This window comes from Salmo salar, chromosome ssa05 (genome assembly GCF_905237065.1).
Source record: "Salmo salar chromosome ssa05, Ssal_v3.1, whole genome shotgun sequence".
Lineage (NCBI taxonomy): Eukaryota > Metazoa > Chordata > Actinopteri > Salmoniformes > Salmonidae > Salmo > Salmo salar.
Window position 1 is genome coordinate 47,394,956 of NC_059446.1, and position 21,570 is coordinate 47,416,525.

Genomic DNA, 21,570 nt, shown 5'->3' on the forward strand with positions numbered 1-21,570 from the left:
GGAGCTAAGCACAGGCAAAATCCTAAGGAAAAACCTGTTTCAGTCTGCTTTCAACCAGACATTTCAGCAGGACAATTTCAGTAGGACAATATCTCTTCACAACTAGCTACGTGATTATTGCAGCTCAATGGGTATAACTTTTGTTGACAATTTCGATACGCTTTGGAAACAAAACACATTTTATGAAGAGGATGACATCCACCCAAATCATTGGGTTCCTGGATCTTTTCACAGCATTATGAAGCTGCGTTGAGACAATGACTTGTCAATGACCCAAGCCCAGCTAAGTTAATCCCTACCATTGTGACGCTGAGTTGTCATAAGGCTTCAGGAAATGGACATTATACCAGGGGCGTTGGTAGACACAATGTAAGTAACCTAATTTATGTCCCTCTAACTGCCCTGAATGCCTCTGCTGATCCTACAGCTATTGTATGCAGTAATCATGTGCCTATGAACCAGATTTATATTGTTAGCACTGAGGCGGTGTGCCCTAGTAGGAAGTCCACTGTGTGCAGCTCACTCTGCACCACCATGGCCTTTTTTGCCTTTACCCCCCTTATCTCACCTCATTTGCTTACATTGTATATAGACTTATTTTTCTACTGTATTATTGACTGTATGTTTGTTTTACTCCATGTGTAACTCTGTGTTTTTGTATGTGTCGAACTGCTTTGCATTATCTTGGCCAGGTTGCAATTGTAAATGAGAACTTGTTCTCAACTTGCCTACCTGGTTAAATAAAGGTGAAATAAATAAAATAAACACACAGTTGAAGTCGGATGTTTACCTACACCTTAGCCAAATATATTTAAAGTCAGTTTTTCACAATTCCTGACATTTAATCCTAGTAAAAATTCCCTGTTTTAGGTCAGTTAGGATCACCACTTGTGAGTCAGTTAGGATCACCAGAATGTGAAATGTCAGAATAATAGTACAGAGAATGATTTATTTCAGCTTCTATTTCTTTCATCACATTCCCAGTGGGTCAGAAGTTCACAAACACTCAATTAGAATTTGGTAGCATTGCCTTTAAATTGTTTAATTTGGGTCAAACGTTTTGGGTAGCCTTCCACAAGCTTCCCACAATAAGTTGGGTGAATTTTGGCCCATTCCTCCTGACAGAGCTGGTGTAACTGAGTCAGGTTTGTAGGCCTCCTTGCTCGCACACACTTTTTCAGTTCTGCCCACACATTTTCTATAGGATTGAGGTCAGGGCTTTGTGATGGCCACTCCAATACCTTGACTTTGTTGTCCTTAAGCCATTTTGCCACAACTTTGGAAGTATGCCTGGGGTCATTGTCCATTGGAAGACCCATTTGCAACCAAGCTTTAACTTCCTGACTGATGTCTTGAGCTGTTGCTTCAATATATCCACGTAATTTTTGTTCCTCATGAAGCCATCTAATTTGTGAAGTGCACCAGTTCCTCCTGCAGCAAAGCACCCCCACAACATGATGCTGCCACCCCCAGTGCTTCACGGTTGGGATGGTGTTCTTCGGCTTGAAAGCCTCCCCCTTTTTCCTCAAACATAACGATGGTCATTATGGCCAAACAGTTCTACTTTTGTTTCATCAGACCAGAGGACATTTCTCCAAAAAGTACGATCTTTGTCCCCATGTGCAGTTGCAAACCGTAGTCTGGCTTTTTTGTGGCGGTTTTGGAGTAGTTTATACTTGCGTACTATTGTTTGTACAGATGAACGTGGTACCTTCAGGCGTTTGAAAATTGCTCCCAGGGATGAACCAGACTTGTGGAGGTCTACAATTTTCTTTCTGAGGTCTTGGCTGATTTCTTTTGATTTTCCCATGATGTCAAGCAAAGAGGCAATGAGGTAGGCCTTGAAATACATGTACACCTCCAATTGACTCAAATGATGTCAAATAGCCTATCAGAAGCTTCTAAAGCCATGACATCATTTTCTGGAATTTTCCAAGCTGTTTAAAGGCACAGTCGACTTAGTGCATGTAAACTTCTGACCCACTGGAATTGTGATACAGTGAGTTACAAGTGAAATAATCTGTCTGTAAACAATTGTTGTAAAAATGACTTGTGTCATGCACAAAGTATATGTCCTAAATGACTTGCCAAAACTATAGTTTATTAACAAGAAATTTGTGGAGTGGTTGAAAAACAAGTTTTAATGACTCCAACCAGTGTATGTAAACTTCCGACTTCAACTGTAAATAACATTAGCATATCTATTTCTGCTAAGCTTCCCAGTAAAACTTTGAAAATTGCTCAAAATAGCCCACGTTAACATATGTAGATTAAGAAACAAGGTTCATGAAATCAATAATTTTTTAGAATATGATTGTCATCTGTTACTATCTCTGAAACTCACTTAGATAATGCCTTTGATGATACAGTGGTAGCAATACAGTGTTATAACATTTAAGGAAAAGACAGAAATGCCAGTGGTGGAGGTGTTGCTGTTTATATTCAGAACCACATTCCTGTAAACATTAGAGAGGATCTCATGTTAAATACTGTTGAATTAATATGGCAACAGGTTCAACTGCCTCACCTAAAACCCATTCTTGTGGGAAGCTGCTATAGACCACCAAGTGCTAACAGTCAGTATCTGGATAACATGTGTGAAATGCTTGACAATGTATGTGATTCAGAGTGGTATATTTTCTGGGTGATTTAAATATTGACTGGCTTTCATCAAGCTGACCACTCAAGAAAAAGCTTCAATCTGTAACCAGTGCCTGTAACCTGGTTCAGGTTATCCGTCAATCTACCCGGGTAGTTACAAACAGCACAGGAATTAAATCATCAACATGTATTGATCACGTCTTTACTAATGCTGCAGAAATTTGGTTTAACCTCTATGGGCTAGGTGGGATGCAAGCGTCCCACCCGTGGTGCACTCCATCAACAGCAAGTGCATTTCAAGAGCGGCAAATTTGAATCCAAATAAATGTCAAAATTCACATTTTTCAAACATACAACTATTTTACACCCTTTGAAAGATAAACATCTCCTTAATCTAACCACGTTTTAAGATTTCAAAAAGGTTTTACGGCGAAAGCATAAATTTAGAGTATGTTAGGACAGTACATTTACAAGAGTTGTGTGTAATGTTGTTCTAATTCAAAGACAGGCGTCACCAAAACCATAAAATCAGCTAAAATTATGCATAAAATCGAAAATACTATGTAAATAATCCATTACCTTTGATTCTCTTCATCAGATGTCACTTCCAGGTATCACAGGTCCATAACGAATGTAGTTTTGTTCAAAAAAGCTCATCATTTATGTCCAAAAATCTCCTTCTTGTTAGCACATGATCTAAGCCCGCCGGACTTCACTTCATGAATGAGGGGAAAAAATATATTTACGTTCGTTCAAACATGTCAAACGTTGTATAGCATAAATCATTAGGGCCTTTTTTAACCAGAACATGAATAATATTCAAGGTGGACGAATGCATTCTCTTTTATAATGTATTGGAACGAGGGTACCCAACATGAACTCGCGCGCCAGGTGTCTAATGGGCCATCATCGTTCCATGGCTCTTGTTCGGTCAGATCTCCCTCCAGAAGACTCAAAACACTTTGTAAAGGCTGGTGACATCTAGTGGAAGCAATAGGAAGTGCCAAAATATTCCTCAGCCCCTGTGTTTTTCAATGGCATAGGTTTAAAGGTAATACAACACATCAGGTATCCACTTCCTGTCAGAATCTGTCTCAGGGTTTTGCCTGCCAAATGAGTTCTGTTATACTCACAGACACCATTCAAACAGTTTTAGAAACTTTAGGGTGTTTTCTATCCATATATAATAAGTATATGCATATTCTAGTTACTGGGTAGGATTAGTAACCAGATTAAATCGGGTACATTTTTTTATCCAGCCGTGCAAATACTGCCCCCTAGCCCTAACAGGTTAAAGCGGTATCCAAATCCATCGGATGTGGTGATCACAATATAGTAGCCATATCTAGGAAAACCAAAGTTCCAAAGGCAGGGCCTAATATAGTATATAACTGGTCATATGATAATTTTTGTAGTGATTCCTTTGTTGTTGATGAAAATAATATTTGTTGGTTCGTGGTGTGTAATGAGGAGCAAACAGACGTTCCACTTGACACATTTATGAAATTGCTTATTCCAGTTACAAATAAGCATGCACCCATTTGAAAATGACTGTAAAAACTGTTAAATCCCCGTGGATTGATGAAAAATTGTGTGGTTGAGAGGGATGAGGCGAAAGGAATGGCAAATAAGTCTGGCTGCACAACCGATTGGCAAACCTATTGCAAATTGAGAAATCATGTGACTAAACTGAAAAAAATAAGAAATTACACTATGAAACTAAGATAAATGACATGAAGATTGATCGTAAAAAGCTTTGGAGCACCTTAAATGACGTTTTCGGAAAAAGCTTACTCCGCTCTTGAATCAGATGGCTCATTCATTACAAAACCGAATGATATTGCCAATTTCTTTAATGATTTTTTAATTTGCAAGATTAGCAAACTTAGACATGACATGCCAGCAACAAATGCTGACACTACACAAGTATCGCTGACCAAACTATGAAAGACAAGCATTGTAATTTTGAACTCTGTAAAGTGATTGTTGAAAAGGTTAAATAATGATTGTTTTCTATCAACAATGACAAGCCACTGGGTTCTGACAACTCGGCTGTAAAATTAATGTGGAAAATAGCGGACGATATTGGCACTCATGTTTGCTGTATTTTCAATTTAACCCTAATAGAAAGTGTGTGCCCCCAATCCTGGAGGGAAGCAAAAGTAAATCCGCTACCAAAGAATAGTAAAGCCCCCTTTACTGGCTCAAATAGCCGACCAATCAGCCTGTTACCAACCCTTAGTAAACTTTTAGAAAAAATGGTGTTTGACCAGAAACAATGCTATTTTACAGTAAACAAATTGACAAGGGGAAAGGGGGATACCTAGTCAGTTGTACAACAGAATGCATTCAACTGAAATGTGTTTTCCGCATTTAACCCAACCCTTCTGAATCAGAGAGGTGCAGGGGGCTGCCATAATCAACATCCATGTCTTCGGCACCCAGGGAACAGTCAGTTAACTGCCTTGCTCAGCGGTAGAACAACAGATTTTTACCTTGTCAGCTCGGAGATTCGATCCAGCAACCTTTCAGTTTCTGGCCCAACAGTCTAACCACTAGAATACCAGACTTTCAGCACACCTATCGAGAAGGATATTCATCAAGCACAGCACTTACATGAATGACTGATGATTGGCTAAGAGAAGTTGATAATAAAAAGATTGGGGGGGCTGTTTTGTTAGACTTCGGTGCGTTTTTTTTTTTTACATTATTGATCATAGTCTGCTACTGGAAAAATGTATGTGTTATGGCTTTACATCCCCTGCTATGTTGTGGATAAAGAGTTACCTGTCTAACAGAACTGAAAGTGTTCTTTAATGGAAGCTTCTTCAACATAATCCAGGTAGATTCAGGAATACCCCACGGCAGCTGTCTTGGCCCCCTACTCTTTTCAATCTTTACTAACGACAAGCCATTGACTTTGAGTAAAGCCAGTGTGTCTATGTATGTGGATGACTAGACATGATACACGTCAGCTACTACAGCGACTGAAATGACTGCAACACTTAACAAAGAGCTGCAGTTTGTCTCAGCGTGGGTGGCAAGTAAGTCCTAAATATTTCCAAAACTAAAAGCATTTTATTTGGGACAAATCATTCACTAAACCCTAAACCTCAACTAAATCTTGTAATAAATTACATGGAAAAGGAGCATGTGGAGATGACTAAACTGCTTGGAGTAACCCTGGATTGTAAACTGCCATGGTCAAAACATATTCATACAACAGTGGGGATGGGGAGTAAGATGGGGAGAAGTCTGTCCATAATGAAGCGCTGCTCTACCTTCTTAACATGTTATGGCTAGGGGGCAGTATTTTCACGGCCGGATAAAAAACGTACCCAATTTAATCTGATTATTACTCCTGCCCAGAAACTAGAATATGCATATAATTATTAGCTTTGGATAGAAAACACTCCAAAGTTTCTAAAACTGTTTGAATGGTGTCTGTGAGTATAACAGAACTCATTTGGCAGGCCAAAACCTGAGAAGATTCTGTACAGGAAGTACTCTGTCTGACCATTTCTTGGCCTTGTTGATTATCTCTATCCAATACCGGGGATCTCTGCTTTTACGTGACACTTCCTACGGCTCCCATGGGCTCTCAGAAGGCGGCAAAAAGCTGAATGATATCGAGGCAGCCCCTGGCTGAAAAACATTAGCGCGTTTGGATAGTGGCCAGTCACAGTACTATGAGACTCAGGCTTGTGCACGAGGGGATCCCATGCTTTTATTTTCTCTCTCTTTTGTACGTAAACACGCTTTCCCGGTCGGAATATTATCGCTTTTTTACGAGAAAAATTGCATAGAAATGGATTTTAAACAGCGGTTGACATGCTTCGAAGTACGGTAATGGAATATTTAGAATTTTTTTGTCACGAAATGCGTCGTGCGCATGACCCTTATTTACACTTCGGATAGTGTCTTGAACGTACGAACAAAACGCCGCTATTTGGATATAACTATGGATTATTTTGAACCAAACCAACATTTGTTATTGAAGTAGCAGTCCTGGGAGTGCATTCTGACGAAGAACACCAAAGGTAATCAAACTTTTCTAATAGTAAATCGGAGTTTGGTCAGGGCTAAACTTGGTGGGTGTCTAAATAGCTAGCCGTGATGGCTGGGCTATGTACTCAGAATATTGCAAAATGTGCTTTCACCGAAAAGCTATTTTAAAATCGGACACCTCGATTGCACAAAGGAGTTCTGTATCTATAATTCTTAAAATAATTGTTATGCTTTTTGTGAACGTTTATCGTGAGTAATTTAGTAAATTCACCGTAGGTTTGCTAGTTCTGAACGTCACATGCTAATGTAAAAAGCTGGTTTTTGATATAAATATGAACTTGATTGAACAAAACATGCATGTATTGTATAACATAATGTCCTAGGTGTGTCATCTGATGAAGATCATCAAAGGTAAGTGCTGCATTTAGCTGTGGTTTTGTTTTTTGTGACATTATATGCTAGCTTGAAAAATGGGTGTCTGATTATTTCTGGCTGGGTACTCTGCTGACATAATCTAATGTTTTGCTTTCGCTGTAAAGCCTTTTTGAAATCGGACAGTGTGGTTAGATAAAGGAGAGTCTTGTCTTTTAAAATGCTGTAAAATAGTCATATGTTTGAAAAATAGAAGTTTTTGTATTTTTGAGGAATTTGTCATTCGCGCCATGCCTATCATTGGATATTGGAGCAGGTGTTCCGCTAGCGGAACGTCTAGATGTAAGAGGTTAACAGTACTACTGTTCAGTTGTGTGGTCAGATTTAGGAAAATTGCAATTGGCTCAGAACAGGGCAGCGCGGCTGGCCCTTGGATGTACACAGAGAATTACATCAATACTATGCATGTCAATCTGTCCCGGCTCAAAGTGGAGGAGAGATTAACTTCATCACTACTTGCATGTTGAATGCGCCAAGCTGTCTGTTTGAACTACTGGCACACAGATCGAACACCCATGCATACTCCACAAGATATACCACAAGTGGTCTCTTCACAGTCCCCAAGTCCAGAACAGACTATGAGAGGCACACAGTACTACATAGAGCCATGACGACATGGAAATCTATTCCACATCAAGTAACTGACGCAAGCAGTAGAATTTGATTTAAAAATAGATAAACATCAAATCAAATTTTTCTAATCAAATTTATTTATATAGCCCTTCTTACATCAGCTGATATCTCAAAGTGCTGTACAGAAACCTAGCCTAAAACCCCAAACAGCAAGCAATGCAGGTGTAGAAGCACAGTGGCTAGGAAAAACTCCCTAGAAAGGCCAAAACCTAGGAAGAAACCTAGAGAGGAACCAGGCTATGAGGGGTGGCCAGTCCTCTTCTGGCTGTGCCGGGTGGAGATTATAACAGAACATGGCCAAGATGTTCAAATGTTCATAAATGACCAGCATGGTCAAATAATAATCACAGTGCTTGTCGATGGAGTATCTCTACTGCTCCTGCTGTCTCTAGAGAGTTGAAAACAGCAGGTCTGGGACAGGTAGCACGTCCAGTGAACAGGTCAGGGTTCCATAGCCGCAGGCAGAACAGTTGAAGCTGGGGCTGCAGCACAGCAGGTGGGGACGCAGGGAGTCATCACGCCAGTAGTCCTGATGCATGGTCCTAGGGCTGAGAGAGAGAGAGAGAGAGAGAGAGAGAGAGAGAGAGAGAGAGAGAGAGAGAAGGGAGAGAGAGAGAGAGAGGAGAGAGAGAGAGAGAGAGAGAGAGAGAGAGAGAGAGAGAGAGAGAGAGAGAGAGAGAGAGAGAGAGAGAGAGAGAGAGAGAGAGAGAGAGAGAGAGAGAGAGAGAGAGAGAGAGAGAGAGAGAGAGAGAGAGAGAGAGAGAGAGAGAGAGAGAGAGAGAGAGAGAGAGAGAGAGAGAGAGAGAGAGAGAGAGAGAGAGAGAGAGAGAGAGAGAGAGAGAGAGAGAGAGAGAGAGAGAGAGAGAGAGAGAGAGAGAGAGAGAGACCCTAGCCCCCGACACACTAAATACTGGAGGCTGAGACACACTGTGGCCCCATCCGATGATACCCCCAGAGAGGGCCAAACAGGCACCTTATGGAACAGTGGGGACTGTGAAGCAACACATGCACATACACACGTACGTTGTGGTGGAGTAGGGGCCTGAGGGCACACAGTGTGTTGTGAAATCTGTGACTGTAATGTTTTTAAAATTGTATACTTGCCTTTATTTTGCTGGAACTCAGCAAGAGTAGCTGCTGCCATGGGGATCCATAATAAATACAAACAAACCTAAAACACAAGGCCAAATCTATACTGGAGTTGCTTACCAAGAAGACAGTGAATGTTCCTGAGTTACAGTTTTGACTTAAATCTACTTGAAAATCTATGGCAAGACCTGGACATGGTTGTCTAGCAATGATCAACAACCAATTTGAGCTTGTAGAATTTTGAAAATAATTATGGGCATATTTTGCACAATCAAAGTGTGCAAAGCTCTTAGACTTACCCAGAAAGACTCACAGCTGTAACCACTGCCAAAGGTGCTTCTACAATGTATTGACTCATGGGTATGAATGCTTAGGTAAATGAGATATCTGTTTTTGAATTTCAATACATTTGCTAACATTTATAAAAACATGTTTTCACTTTATTATGGGGTATTGTGTGTAGATGGGTGAGAATCATATATTTTTTTTTTTTATCCATTTTGAATTCAGGCTGTAATACAACAAAATGTCAAGGGGTATGAATACTTTCTGAATACTTTCATGTAAATCTTCTTTCTATTCTTCTTCTGATGTTGTGTTTCCACAGATGGGCTACTCAGCTAAACACGAGGTGCGTCAGTTCCACTTCACGTCCTGGCCGGAGCATGGGGTTCCCTACCACGCCACAGGCCTGCTGGCCTTCATACGACGGGTCAAAGCATCCACGCCCCCCGATGCTGGACCTGTGGTCGTCCACTGCAGGTACCAGCCTCCAATCAACGCACATTGCAGTACACCAATTCCTGCTAGCTGTCAATGCTCATGCAACCATTACTACTTTGTGTTTTCAAAGCTTTAAAGCTTAGTCCCAGTGGGCAAAGCTGATTGAAATGACACAATTCTAATCAGTTTTACATTCGTTATGAGTCGGACGCTATTTCAACCAGTTTTACCTGCTGTGGCTGAAGCCTTGTATAGGGGAATTGCATCCATCCCCAGCCCTGATTCTATTATTTTCATGTCACCCAAAGAAAGAGAGAGCCAACCCTTATCTGAACACTGTTATTACAGTATTGTATGTGAAGGCTTGTCCTAAAGGGTCAAAGGTCAGTGACATGTTGTTCTCCATGTGTCTCTGTGTCAGTGTGGGGGCGGGCCGCACAGGCTGCTACATCGTGCTGGACGTCATGCTGGACATGGCCGAGTGTGAGGGTGTGGTGGACATCTACAACTGTGTAAAAACTCTCTGCTCACGACGCATTAACATGATCCAGACAGAGGTGAATGGGCTTGCCTACAGTACATTTCAGTGGGGGAAGATAAAATGATTCACACTGCTCTGGTCTCCTTACATCTGTATTGCCTATATTGTGTTTGGGGAACTCAGAGAGAGTGAGGGGAATATTCTAGCCTAGCTCCCCCACTGGAACTTGTGTATAGGTCGATGGTTTCCGAAATGCGAAGGCTTACATTGTCACAGTGCAATGCAGAAGCACGTGGCTTTTCTTTCGATGATATAGCATATCTTAATCGTATTATGTAAATCCAATATTGGTTTAGCTGTGTATTACATTTGTAGTTATTTGTCTGGGTGCTCTAATGAAATATATACACTGCAAATGTTTGTTTATTTAGACGTATTTATTCAGTCTCCCACCGCTCTTTGATACACTACAATATTATAGCTTATATTTAATTCACATCATGGCAGGTAATGAGATTTTTCTCTTGCCACCCTTCCACACCTCATACTCTTTCTTTGTGATATGGTCCTATGTTATTTATGTTCTAACTGTCCCTGTTCTGTTGTTCTCTCTTTCTTATCTCTCTCTCTCTCGCTTTCTCTCTAACACCCCACCCGTCCTCTGTATCATACTTCGCCCACTTTCTTTGTGATATCATCCTATGTTTTGTTGTTCTCTGTCTCTCTCTTTCTCTCTCTCCATACACACCTCTCTCTCACCCCTTTCTCTCTATCTGCAGGAGCAGTACATATTCATCCATGATGCCATCCTGGAGGCTTGTCTGTGTGGAGAGACGGCAATCTTGGTGAATGAGTTTGCACTCATCTACAAAGACCTGCTGCGGGTGGACTCTCAGAGCAACTCCTCCCAGCTACGAGATGAGTTCCAGGTCAGTCAAACACTGGAATGAAATAATACATCTTCTGTTTCGTTGTGAAATACTATTTGTTTTCAGTGACTTCACAGAAAAGGTTAAGACAAAACAACACAACCCCAACCTAGAATACTAAATTGAAGCACTGTTGGATATTTTGACTTTGTTGCTGGTGGACTAGAAGGGATCAGACAGAAGTTGTGTCTGACCTGAAGTCAACTTGATGTAACAATGCTGCATGGCTCAGAAGTCCAACACATTGTAGCAGAAAACAGGATAATATAGACTGATTAAATCAGCATTCTTGGCGTGGCAGGTAGCCTAGTGGTTAGAGCATTGGGCCAGTTCCCGAAATGTTGCTGGATCGAATCCCCGAGCTGACAAGGTAAAAATCTGTCGTTCTTCCCCTGAACAAGGCAGTTATCCCACTGTTCCCTGGGAGGCCGTCATTGTAAATAAGAATTTGTTCTTACCTGACTTGCCTAGTTAAATAAAGGTTAAATACAAAAAATAAAGTAAAAAACTCAACAGACACTATGAAAGCTGAACCAAGTTTATTCTTCCCAGATGGTCAAGACAGCTGCATTAGACAAAAACATTTTCACACAAGCACTGATGTTTAACCTCTATGGGCTAGGTGGGACGCAGGCGTCCCACCCGTGGTGCACTCCATCAACAGCAGGTGCATTTCAAGAGCGGCAAATTTGAATCCAAATAAATGTCAAAATTCAAATTTTTCAAACATACAACTATTTTACACCCTTTGAAAGATAAACATCTCCTTAATCTAACCACGTTTTACGATTTCAAAAAGGTTTTACGGCGAAAGCATAAATTTAGAGTATGTTAGGACAGTACATTTACAAGAGTTGTGTGTAATGTTTTGTCAATTCAAAGACAGGGTCACCAAAACCATAAAACCAGCTAAAATGATGCACTAACCTTTTACAATCTCCATCAGATGACACTCCTAGGACATTATGTTAGACAATGCATGCATTTTTAGTTCTATCAAGTTCATATTTATATCCAAAAACAGCGTTTTACTATGGCATTGATGTTGAGGAAATCGTTTCCCTCCAATAACCGGCAGTCAAGTCAGCATCACAAATTAAATAATTAAAATTAGAAAACATTGGTAAAATATTATATTGTCATTTAAAGAATTATAGATTTACATCTCTTGAACGCAATCAACTTGCCAGATTTAAAAATAACCTTACTGGGAAATCACACTTTGCAATAATCTGAGCACTGCGCCCAGAAAAATACGCGTTGCGATACAGACTAGTCGTCATGTTGGGGAGATCTAAAATCGAAAATACTATGTAAATAATCCATTACCTTTGATTCTCTTCATCAGATGTCACTTCCAGGTATCACAGGTCCATAACGAATGTAGTTTTGTTCAAAAAGGCTCATAATTTATGTCCAAAAATCTCCGTCTTGTTAGCACATGATCTAAGCCCGCCGGACTTCACTTCATGAACGAGGGGAAAAAATATATTTACGTTCGTTCAAACATGCCAAACGTTGTATAGCATAAATCATTAGGGCCTTTTTTAACCAGAACATGAATAATATTCAAGGTGGACGAATGCATACTCTTTTATAACGTATTGGAACGAGGGTACCCAACATGAACTCGCGCGCCAGGTGTCTAATGGGCCATCATCGTTCCATGGCTCTTGTTCGGTCAGATCTCCCTCCAGAAGACTCAAAACACTTTGTAAAGGCTGGGGACATCTAGTGGAAGCAATAGGAAGTGCCAAAATATTCCTCAGCCCCTGTGTTTTTCAATGGCATAGGTTTAAAGGTAATACAACACATCAGGTATCCACTTCCTGTCAGAAAATGTCTCAGGGTTTTGCCTGCCAAATGAGTTCTGTTATACTCACAGACACCATTCAAACAGTTTTAGAAACTTTAGAGTTTTCTATCCATATATAATAAGTATATGCATATTCTCGTTACTGGGTAGGATTAGTAACCAGATTAAATCGGGTACATTTTTTTTATCCAGCCGTGCAAATACTGCCCCCTAGCCCTAACAGGTTAACCCTTCCTCCTAGGCTGAGTCTCCTCCTACACATCTGTACAAACATTGTGTCTTTAATGCTAGGTAGGCCACTAAGTGATACGGGCCAAAAACTTTTATTTCTCCCTTAACCTGTTAGGGCTAGGGGGCAGTGTTGACACGGCTGGATAAAAAACGTACCCGATTTAATCTGGTTACTACTCCTGCCCAGTAACTAGAATATGCATATAATTATTGGCTTTGGATAGAAAACACCCTAAAGTTTCTAAAACTGTTTGAATGGTGTCTGTGAGTATAACAGAACTCATATGGCAGGCCAAAACCTGAGAAGATTCCATGCAGGAAGTGGCCTGTCTGACAATTTCTTGCCCTTCTTGACTATCTCTATCCATTACAGAGGATCTCTGCTGTTACGTGACACTTCCTACGGCTCCCATGGGCTCTCAGAAGGCGGCAAAAAGTTGAATCGTGGCTTTGCAGGCTCTGGTTGAAAAAAAGTAGCGCGTTTGGGTAGTGGCTGGTTACAGTACTGTGAGACTCAGGCGCGTGCCCGAGTCGACCTCATGCTTTGTTTTCTTTTGTCTGTTTACCTAAACTCAGATTCCCGGTCGGAATATTATCGCTTTTTTACGAGAAAAATGGCATAAAAATGGATTTTAAACAGCGGTTGACATGCTTTGAAGTACGGTAATGGAATATTTAGACATTTTTGGTCACGAATTGCGCCATGCTCGTGACCCTTATTTACACTTCGGATAGTGTCTTGAACGCACAAACAAAACGCCGCTATTTGGATATAACAATGGATTGTTTTGGACCAAACCAACATTTGTTATTGAAGTAGCAGTCCTGGGAGTGCATTCTGACGAAGAACATCAAAGGTAATCAAACTTTTGTAATAGTAAATCGGAGTTTGGTCAGGGCTAAACTTGGTGGGTGTCTAAAAAGCTAGCCGTGATGGCTGGGCTATGTACTCAGAATATTGCAAAATGTGCTTTCACCAAAAAGCTATTTTAAAATCGGACACCTCGATTGCACAAAGGAGTTCTGTATCTATAATTCTTAAAATAATTGTTATGCTTTTTGTGAACGTTTATCGTGAGTAATTTAGTAAATTCACCGGAGGTTTGCGGGGGGTATGCTAGTTCTGAACGTCACATGCTAATGTAAAAAGCTGGTTTTTGATATAAATATGAACTTGATTGAACAAAACATGCATGTATTGTATAACATAATGTCCTAGGGTTGTCATCTGATGAAGATCATCAAAGGTGAGTGCTGCATTTAGCTGTCTTCTGGGTTTTGGTGACATTATATGCTGGCTTGAAAAATGGGTGTCTGATTATTTCTGGCTGGGTAGTCTGCTGACATAATCTAATGTTTTGCTTTCGTTGTAAAGCCTTTTTGAAATCGGACAGTGTGGTTAGATTAACGAGAGTCTTGTCTTTAAATAGCTGTAAAATAGTCATATGTTTGAGAAATTGAAGTAATAGGATTTTTAAGGATTTTTTTACGCAAGCGTCCCACCTAGCCCATAGAGGTTAAAGTAGCTCCCAGACCCAACCCATCTGCATGTCTTACAGTGGACTCTAGTCTTTCTCTATCTCTCTCTTTAGCTCCGCTTCCTCTGTCATGGCGTCTTCAAGCTCACCCATTATGCAGCTGGACCTCACGTTCCGTAAGAACTATGCACCTATTGAGGAGAGACATGACGATCTTTACCACTGCAGGTGCTGTAAGGAGTACTGTGTGTAGATCAGACCAACGATGTCCCAACCCCCTCTGCCTGGTGTATCTTGATGTACACTCAATCTCCAGTATTCAGCCCGTGCCCTCGGTTATCTCCTGCTCCTCATGTGCTGAGGATATACACACTGCAACGCATTGGTCATTTCCTGACAACATAGACTCCCACCTTATGGCAAGATCACTAATTTGTGGCATTTGAATAACAGCCCCCGTTTCCCATCGGCCTCCCAGTTACCAGCTGTAAAGCCATGTGGCACGAGTCCTCATAAAATGATATCCCAACAATGCTACTAAAGTAACCCCTGCTTCTACTAACATGGCCCATGACTATAGCCTCCATCACATACTGTCCCTACAGCGACTGCTGTGAGAATAACAACTGTATGTAATCTGTCAAGTGTTTGCCGGCTGTTAGAAATTGGGAAAGAGATTAATGAGTTGGAAGAATCACCAACCTAACAAAACTGAGTCACAGGTTTCATGTTGTGCTTCTACACCTGCATTGCTTGCTATTTGAGGTTTTAGGCTGGGTTTCTGTACAGCAGTTTGAGATATCAGCTGATGTAAGAAGGGCTTTATAAATAAGTTTACCATAGTGTCTGAAATGCCACCACAATCTCCTCTACTCTCACCATGATCTGGGTATGTGTAATGTTCAATTTAACTTCATAATAGTCCCTATATTGTGCACTCTCCTATGAGCTATCTCCTGTAACAATATACATAGTCTCTGGGAATGATACCTCTCTATCACCACAACCTTAATTTATGAGCCCCCACAGATCTCCACCGCAGTCACATTCCATACCACTAAACAACACTATTTAAACATTCTGTCTCTAACACAGGCCTTGTGTACTTCACCTCCTGCTACAGATACATTTGCACATATCATTCCATCTAACCCGTAACACAATAGTCACTACTCCTAATGCACTTCTACAGTTATAAACATACCAAACATTCTCAAATCAATTAGTCAATATACATCAGTCCCTCCTCTGGAACAATTATCAGTCTTATGTTCCACGAAACCAAAAAACATATTGACTTGAAAAGGAAAGAGAAAAAAAGTATGTTTAATAACTTCACACCACCCTTGATGCGACTATCCGTTGATGTGTCCATCCGTTACATTCTATACCCATGTGATGCTGGTCTCTATGCCCTCTCCTGCATTTTCATCCTTGGATTTTATCGCAAAGCACAGACTATGAGCCTTTAATTGTATGCAATTAATTGTACCGTGTCATCCAGCAATCTCTGTATTGATGCGATTTAACATTACAATTCTGATGACATGGTAAAACAAAAGAGAACAAAAAAAACCTTAATGGTTGACCCAAGCTATCATCCAGTGAGTTCTCTAACAACCGCCCTGTCGGAGGATACTTAAAGATAAGGTTTCTAGAGACTCCCTAGGTCTAATACATTTTAGCAGTGACCCCACCCCTCACCGTTTGAAAGCAACTCTCTCTCGCTGTATCCGAATCATTACTACAACATTTTATAAATTATCCAACCCAAATTCAGAATGACAGTCCTTTTTCATGGCCCTTGATAATGTCCGATTTCACTATCCAAATAGGTACATCCATTTTTCCCACGTACACGAGTCTCTCACCTGAGCCGTTATCTCTCTCCACGCTCACTCCACATGTGCGGTCTCAGCCTTCCTGCCGCCCGTACCCAGGTTTTGCTCGGACTCAGATTGGAGTGTTTAAAATTCACTGTCACATTGAACGCCTTTGTCGCTCTTTCTTCAGCTGGTTAGGGAGGGTTTTGAGGTTCACACACACTGTTTGTGGTCAAATTATTCATACCATGCATTAAGACACCACCTGACATGATAACCTCAAGAGAGGACAGGTCAGAATAACAGTTTAGTTCAATTAATTTCTGTTTCAGGAAATCCAGACAAGCATTGACTATATGACAAGTTATTACATTCCCAATTTCTTAATAACATTATCTCTACGTCAAATGTCAAAGAGCATAACAACATACTGTTACTGTTAAACCATTTTCAAAATTTGTTCATACTCCCGTATTTTACTGGCAACCTCTGGGAAGAGTTACCAGATCAGGAAGTTAGCACTCTAACTCATCGGGGAATTCCAACATTTCATAAGGCCCAATCTGGTGAAATTTGTATCGAAACAAAGACAAAAATGAAATCAGCAATACACATATCACAATCCATTTGGAGTAACTGTCATCCCTTATTAACATATATTTTTCCTTTTATATGCAGACTGAACAAAGTACATTTGTATATTTACCCAATGTCATGACGTTGCCCTCTCTCTGGGAACAGGGAGCACAGTTGACCCCCTCCCCCTTGCACCATCCCCCTATCTACCTCTCCCTACCCAGGCCCTGTCAAGGCGGTCATAAATTCCAAAGGAAATGTCCGGCCTAACAGGCCCAGTTGAGACAGAGGGGTTTCATAGAGAGACAAGGAAATTCTTCCAACTCACAGAATTGGGGAACCGAACGACATTTATGTTCTGGAGAAGGTATAAAAGATCGGTAAAATATCCACCTACGAACTGGTCCGCTTGTTACAATTGTGTGATACTCAGAAGAGACAATATAACCATATTACCATAAAACTGTTTATATAATAGCCTCAGCTATGGGACTTGCATCTAAATGGTTGTATAAAATGTATTAATAAGGATAAAGCTATTTGGAATACATTGAGATGCTATGTATTGATGTTAATGTGATAGAATGTATTTCTGTTCAAAGCTTAAATCAGTCATCGGCACGCCCCCCAGGGACACAGACAGGACCAGGCGTCATGTGACAAGCCTGTTCTATGTTCACGTAAAAACCCCCACCCTGATTTTCTTTCATCAGACCAGCTTACCTCAGAAGAGAGAGCCAAGGTTTGACCATCATTAACAGGCCACCATGCCTGTTTAGCCCACTAGGGCACATTACTCTACCAATTCTTTGTGACGATAATTACTGTTTGTATGCTTTCTGTGAATTACTTAGTTTAGTAAATAAATGATTTTAAGACAATTGATGTATGGATGACTTTAGTAAAGGCTGGATTCGCGCAGATACAACAATTTACGACGTTTGGAATGAGACTGGACGCGAGGTAAAATACACCATTTAAACCAGAAGATAATCGGCCTATACTATAATATATCATGTTATAATATAGGAAAGTTATATTAGGAAAATTATAACTTTGTAATCTGAATAATTTCCTTGGTGCCCCGATCTCCTAGTTAATTACAATTAAACGATTAACCTCACTGGGCTAGGTGGGACGCTTGCGTCCCACCTACTCAACAGCCAGTGTAATCCCGTGGCGCGATATTCAAATACCTTAGAAATGCTATTACTTCAATTTCTCAAACATATGACTATTTTACACCATTTTAAAGACAAGACTCTCGTTAATCTAACCACACTGTCCGATTTCAAAAAGGCTTTACAACGAAAGCAAAACATTAGATTATGTCAGCAGAGTACCCAGCCAGAAATAATCAGACACCCATTTTTCAAGCTAGCATATAATGTCACATAAACCCAAACCACAGCTAAATGTAGCACTAACCTTTGATGATCTTCATCAGATGACAACCCTAGGACATTATGTTATACAATACATGCATGTTTTCTTCAATCAAGTTCATATTTATATCAAAAACCAGCTTTTTACATTAGCATGTGACTAGCATGTGACTAGCATTCCCACCGAACACTGCCGGTGAATTTACTAAATTACTCACGATAAACGTTCACAAAAAACATACATTATTTTAAGAATTATAGATACAGAACTCCTCTATGCACTCGCTATGTCCGATTTTAAAATAGCTTTTCGGTGAAAGCACATTTTGCAATATTCTCAGTAGATAGCCCGGCATCACAGGGCTAGCATTTTAGACACCCAGCAAGTTTAGCACTCACCAAAGTCAGATTTACTATAAGAAAATTTTTATTACCTTTGCTGTTCTTCGTCAGAATGCACTCCCAGGACTTCTACTTCAATAATAAATGTTGGTTTGGTCCCAAATAATCCATTGTTATATCCAAATAGCGCCGTTTTGTTCGTGCGTTCAAGACACTATCCGAAAGGGTAAATAAGGGTGACGAGCACGGCGCATTTCGTGACCAAAAAATTCTAAATATTCCATTACCGTACTTCGAAGCATGTCAACCGCTGTTTAAAATCAGTTTTTATGCAATTTTTCTCATAAAAAAGCGATAATATTCCGACCGGGAATCTGCGTTTAGGTAAACAGACGAAAGAAAATAAAGCATGGGGTCGACTCGGGCATGCGCCTAAGCCCATAGTGCTCTGATCGGCCACTTGCCAAACGCGATAAAGTGTTTCAGCCAGAGGCTGCCTCGATATCGTTCAGCTTTTTCCCGGGCTCTGAGAGCCTATGGGAGCCGTAGGAAGTGTCACGTTATAGCAACGATCCTCAGTCTTCAATAAAAAGAGCCAAGATGAAACACAACTTGTCAGACAGGCCACTTCCTGCATGGAATCTTCTCAGGTTTTGGCCTGCCATTTGAGTTCTGTTATACTCACAGACACCATTCAAGCAGTTTTAGAAACTTTAGGGTGTTTTCTATCCAAAGCCAATAATTATATGCATAGTCTAGTTACTGGGCAGGAGTAGTAACCAGATTAAATCGGGTACGTTTTTTTATCCGGCCGTGTCAATACTGCCCCCTAGCCCTAACAGGTTAACTTGTTTGTATAGCTAGCTAACTAACTAACAAAGAAATATATGTACTGTCAATCAAAACGTAGTGCCCAAGTCTTTGCATTTGCAAAGAATCTCTCCTCACATTAACCCTCAGCACTTTGACACGCGAGTCTAGGTATTTATATGCTGATCTCATGCCTCAACAAGCTTCTGATTGGTCAGAGTCAATATTCCTGGCCACCATTGACGTGGCAGATGTGTAAAGCAAATTCGTGTAAGAGAAACATCCACACGAGCTCAGCCATCCATCCACATAAAGAGATGCATGTGCAATTATTTCACAGCATGACGTCACAATCAGAACCAGAACGACTGGGAACTATTTCATGCTGGGAAGATTTTTACATGACACAGGGCAGTAGTCATTGTTGCATGAAGACTTAGACTTCTTGGCAACAGGAATGAGGGTGGTCATTAGAACATGTGGATTACAGACTAGAACAAGGAGAGGTAGAAAATTACAATGAATATGCCTGCCAGTTCTGAGTACGCGTCAGGGAATACCATCGGACCCTGCGGCCTTGCGGGGATTGACATGATTAAAGACCTTACTCACGTCGGCCTCGGAATGCGAGATCACCCAGTCCTCTGGGTCGGTGATGGCCCTCACACCCGGCACACTTTTACTGTTTTAACCTCTATGGGACCGGCGGGACGAATTCGTCCCACCTACGTAACAGCCACTGCCAGCCTGTGGCGCGATTTTCAAAATCTTCAAAATCCTATTACTTCAATTTCTCAAACATATGACTATTTTACAGCCATTTAAAGATAAGACTCTCGTTAATCTAACCACACTGTCCGATTTCAAAAAGGCTTTACAACGAATGCAAAACATTAGATTATGTCAGCAGAGTACCAAGCCAGAAATAATCAGACACCCATTTTTCAAGCCAGCATATAATGTCACCAAAACCCAGAAGACAGCTAAATGCAGCACTCACCTTTGATGATCTTCATCAGATGACAACCCTAGGACATTATGTTATACAATACATGCATGTTTTGTTCAATCAAGTTCATATTTATATCAAAAACCAGCTTTTTACATTAGCATGTGACGTTCGGAACTAGCATACCCCCCGCAAACTTACGGGGAATTCGCTAACATTTTACTAAATTACTCACGATAAACGTTCACAAAAAGCATAACAATTATTTTAAGAATTATAGATACAGACCTCCTCTATGCACTCGATATGTCCGATTTTAAAATAGCTTTTTGGTGAAAGCACATTTTGCAATATTCTAAGTACATAGCCCAGGCATCACGGGCTCGCTTATTTAGACACCCGGCAAGTTTAGCACTCACCATAATCATATTTACTATTATAAAAATGTCATTACCTTTTGTTGTCTTCGTCAGAATGCACACCCAGGACGTCTACTTCAATAACAAATGTTGGTTTGGTCCAAAATAATCCATCGTTATATCCGAATAGCGGCGTTTTGTTCGTGCGTTCCAGACACTATCCGAAATAGTAAAGAAGTGTCGCGCGCTTGGCGCAATTCCTGACAATAAAATTCAAAGTATTCCATTGCCGTACGTCGAAGCATGTCAACCGCTGTTTAAAATCAATTTTTACGTCATTTTTCTCGTAGAAAAGCGATAATATTCCGACAGGGAATCTCCTTTTCGGCAAACAGAGGAAAAAATCCCAAAGGCGGGGCGGTCGGGGTCACGCGCATAAGCTAGTGTCTCTTGATGGGCCACTTGAGAAAGGCGATAATGTGTTTCAGCCTGGGGCTGGAATGACGACATTCTCTTTTTTCCCGGGCTCTGAGAGCCTATGGAAGACGTGGGAAGTGTCACGTTAGAGCAGAGATCCTTAGTAAATGATAGAGATGGCAAAGAAGTTCCAGAAATGGTCAGACAGGCCACTTCCTGTAAAGGAATCTCTCAGGTTTTGACCTGCCATTTGAGTTCTGTTATACTCACAGACACCATTCAAACAGTTTTAGAAAATTTAGGGTGTTTTCTATCCATATGTAATAAGTATATGCATATTCTAGTTACTGAGTAGGAGTGGTAACCAGATTAAATCGGGTATGTTTTTTATCCAGCCGTGTCAATGCTGCCCCCTAGCCCTAACAGGTTAATGTGTTTTTCGTTATACACTCCATATGAATTATGCCACTTTCATTTTCAGTAATGAT

The 21,570-nt window shown here is 40.7% G+C and overlaps 1 protein-coding gene across 7 annotated transcripts in view; it reads left to right on the plus strand.

The window, feature by feature from the left end:
- Positions 1-21,570, plus strand: part of LOC106604982 (receptor-type tyrosine-protein phosphatase U) — a 297,005-nt gene that overhangs the window by 246,687 nt on the left and 28,748 nt on the right. For all 7 annotated transcript variants that reach the window (XM_045718284.1, XM_045718282.1, XM_045718285.1 and 4 more), the window contains 3 exons: positions 9,371-9,525; positions 9,908-10,043; positions 10,747-10,896. In XM_045718284.1, coding sequence (XP_045574240.1) covers positions 9,371-9,525; positions 9,908-10,043; positions 10,747-10,896 — 441 coding nt within the window. The remainder of the gene's footprint in view (positions 1-9,370; positions 9,526-9,907; positions 10,044-10,746; positions 10,897-21,570) is intronic.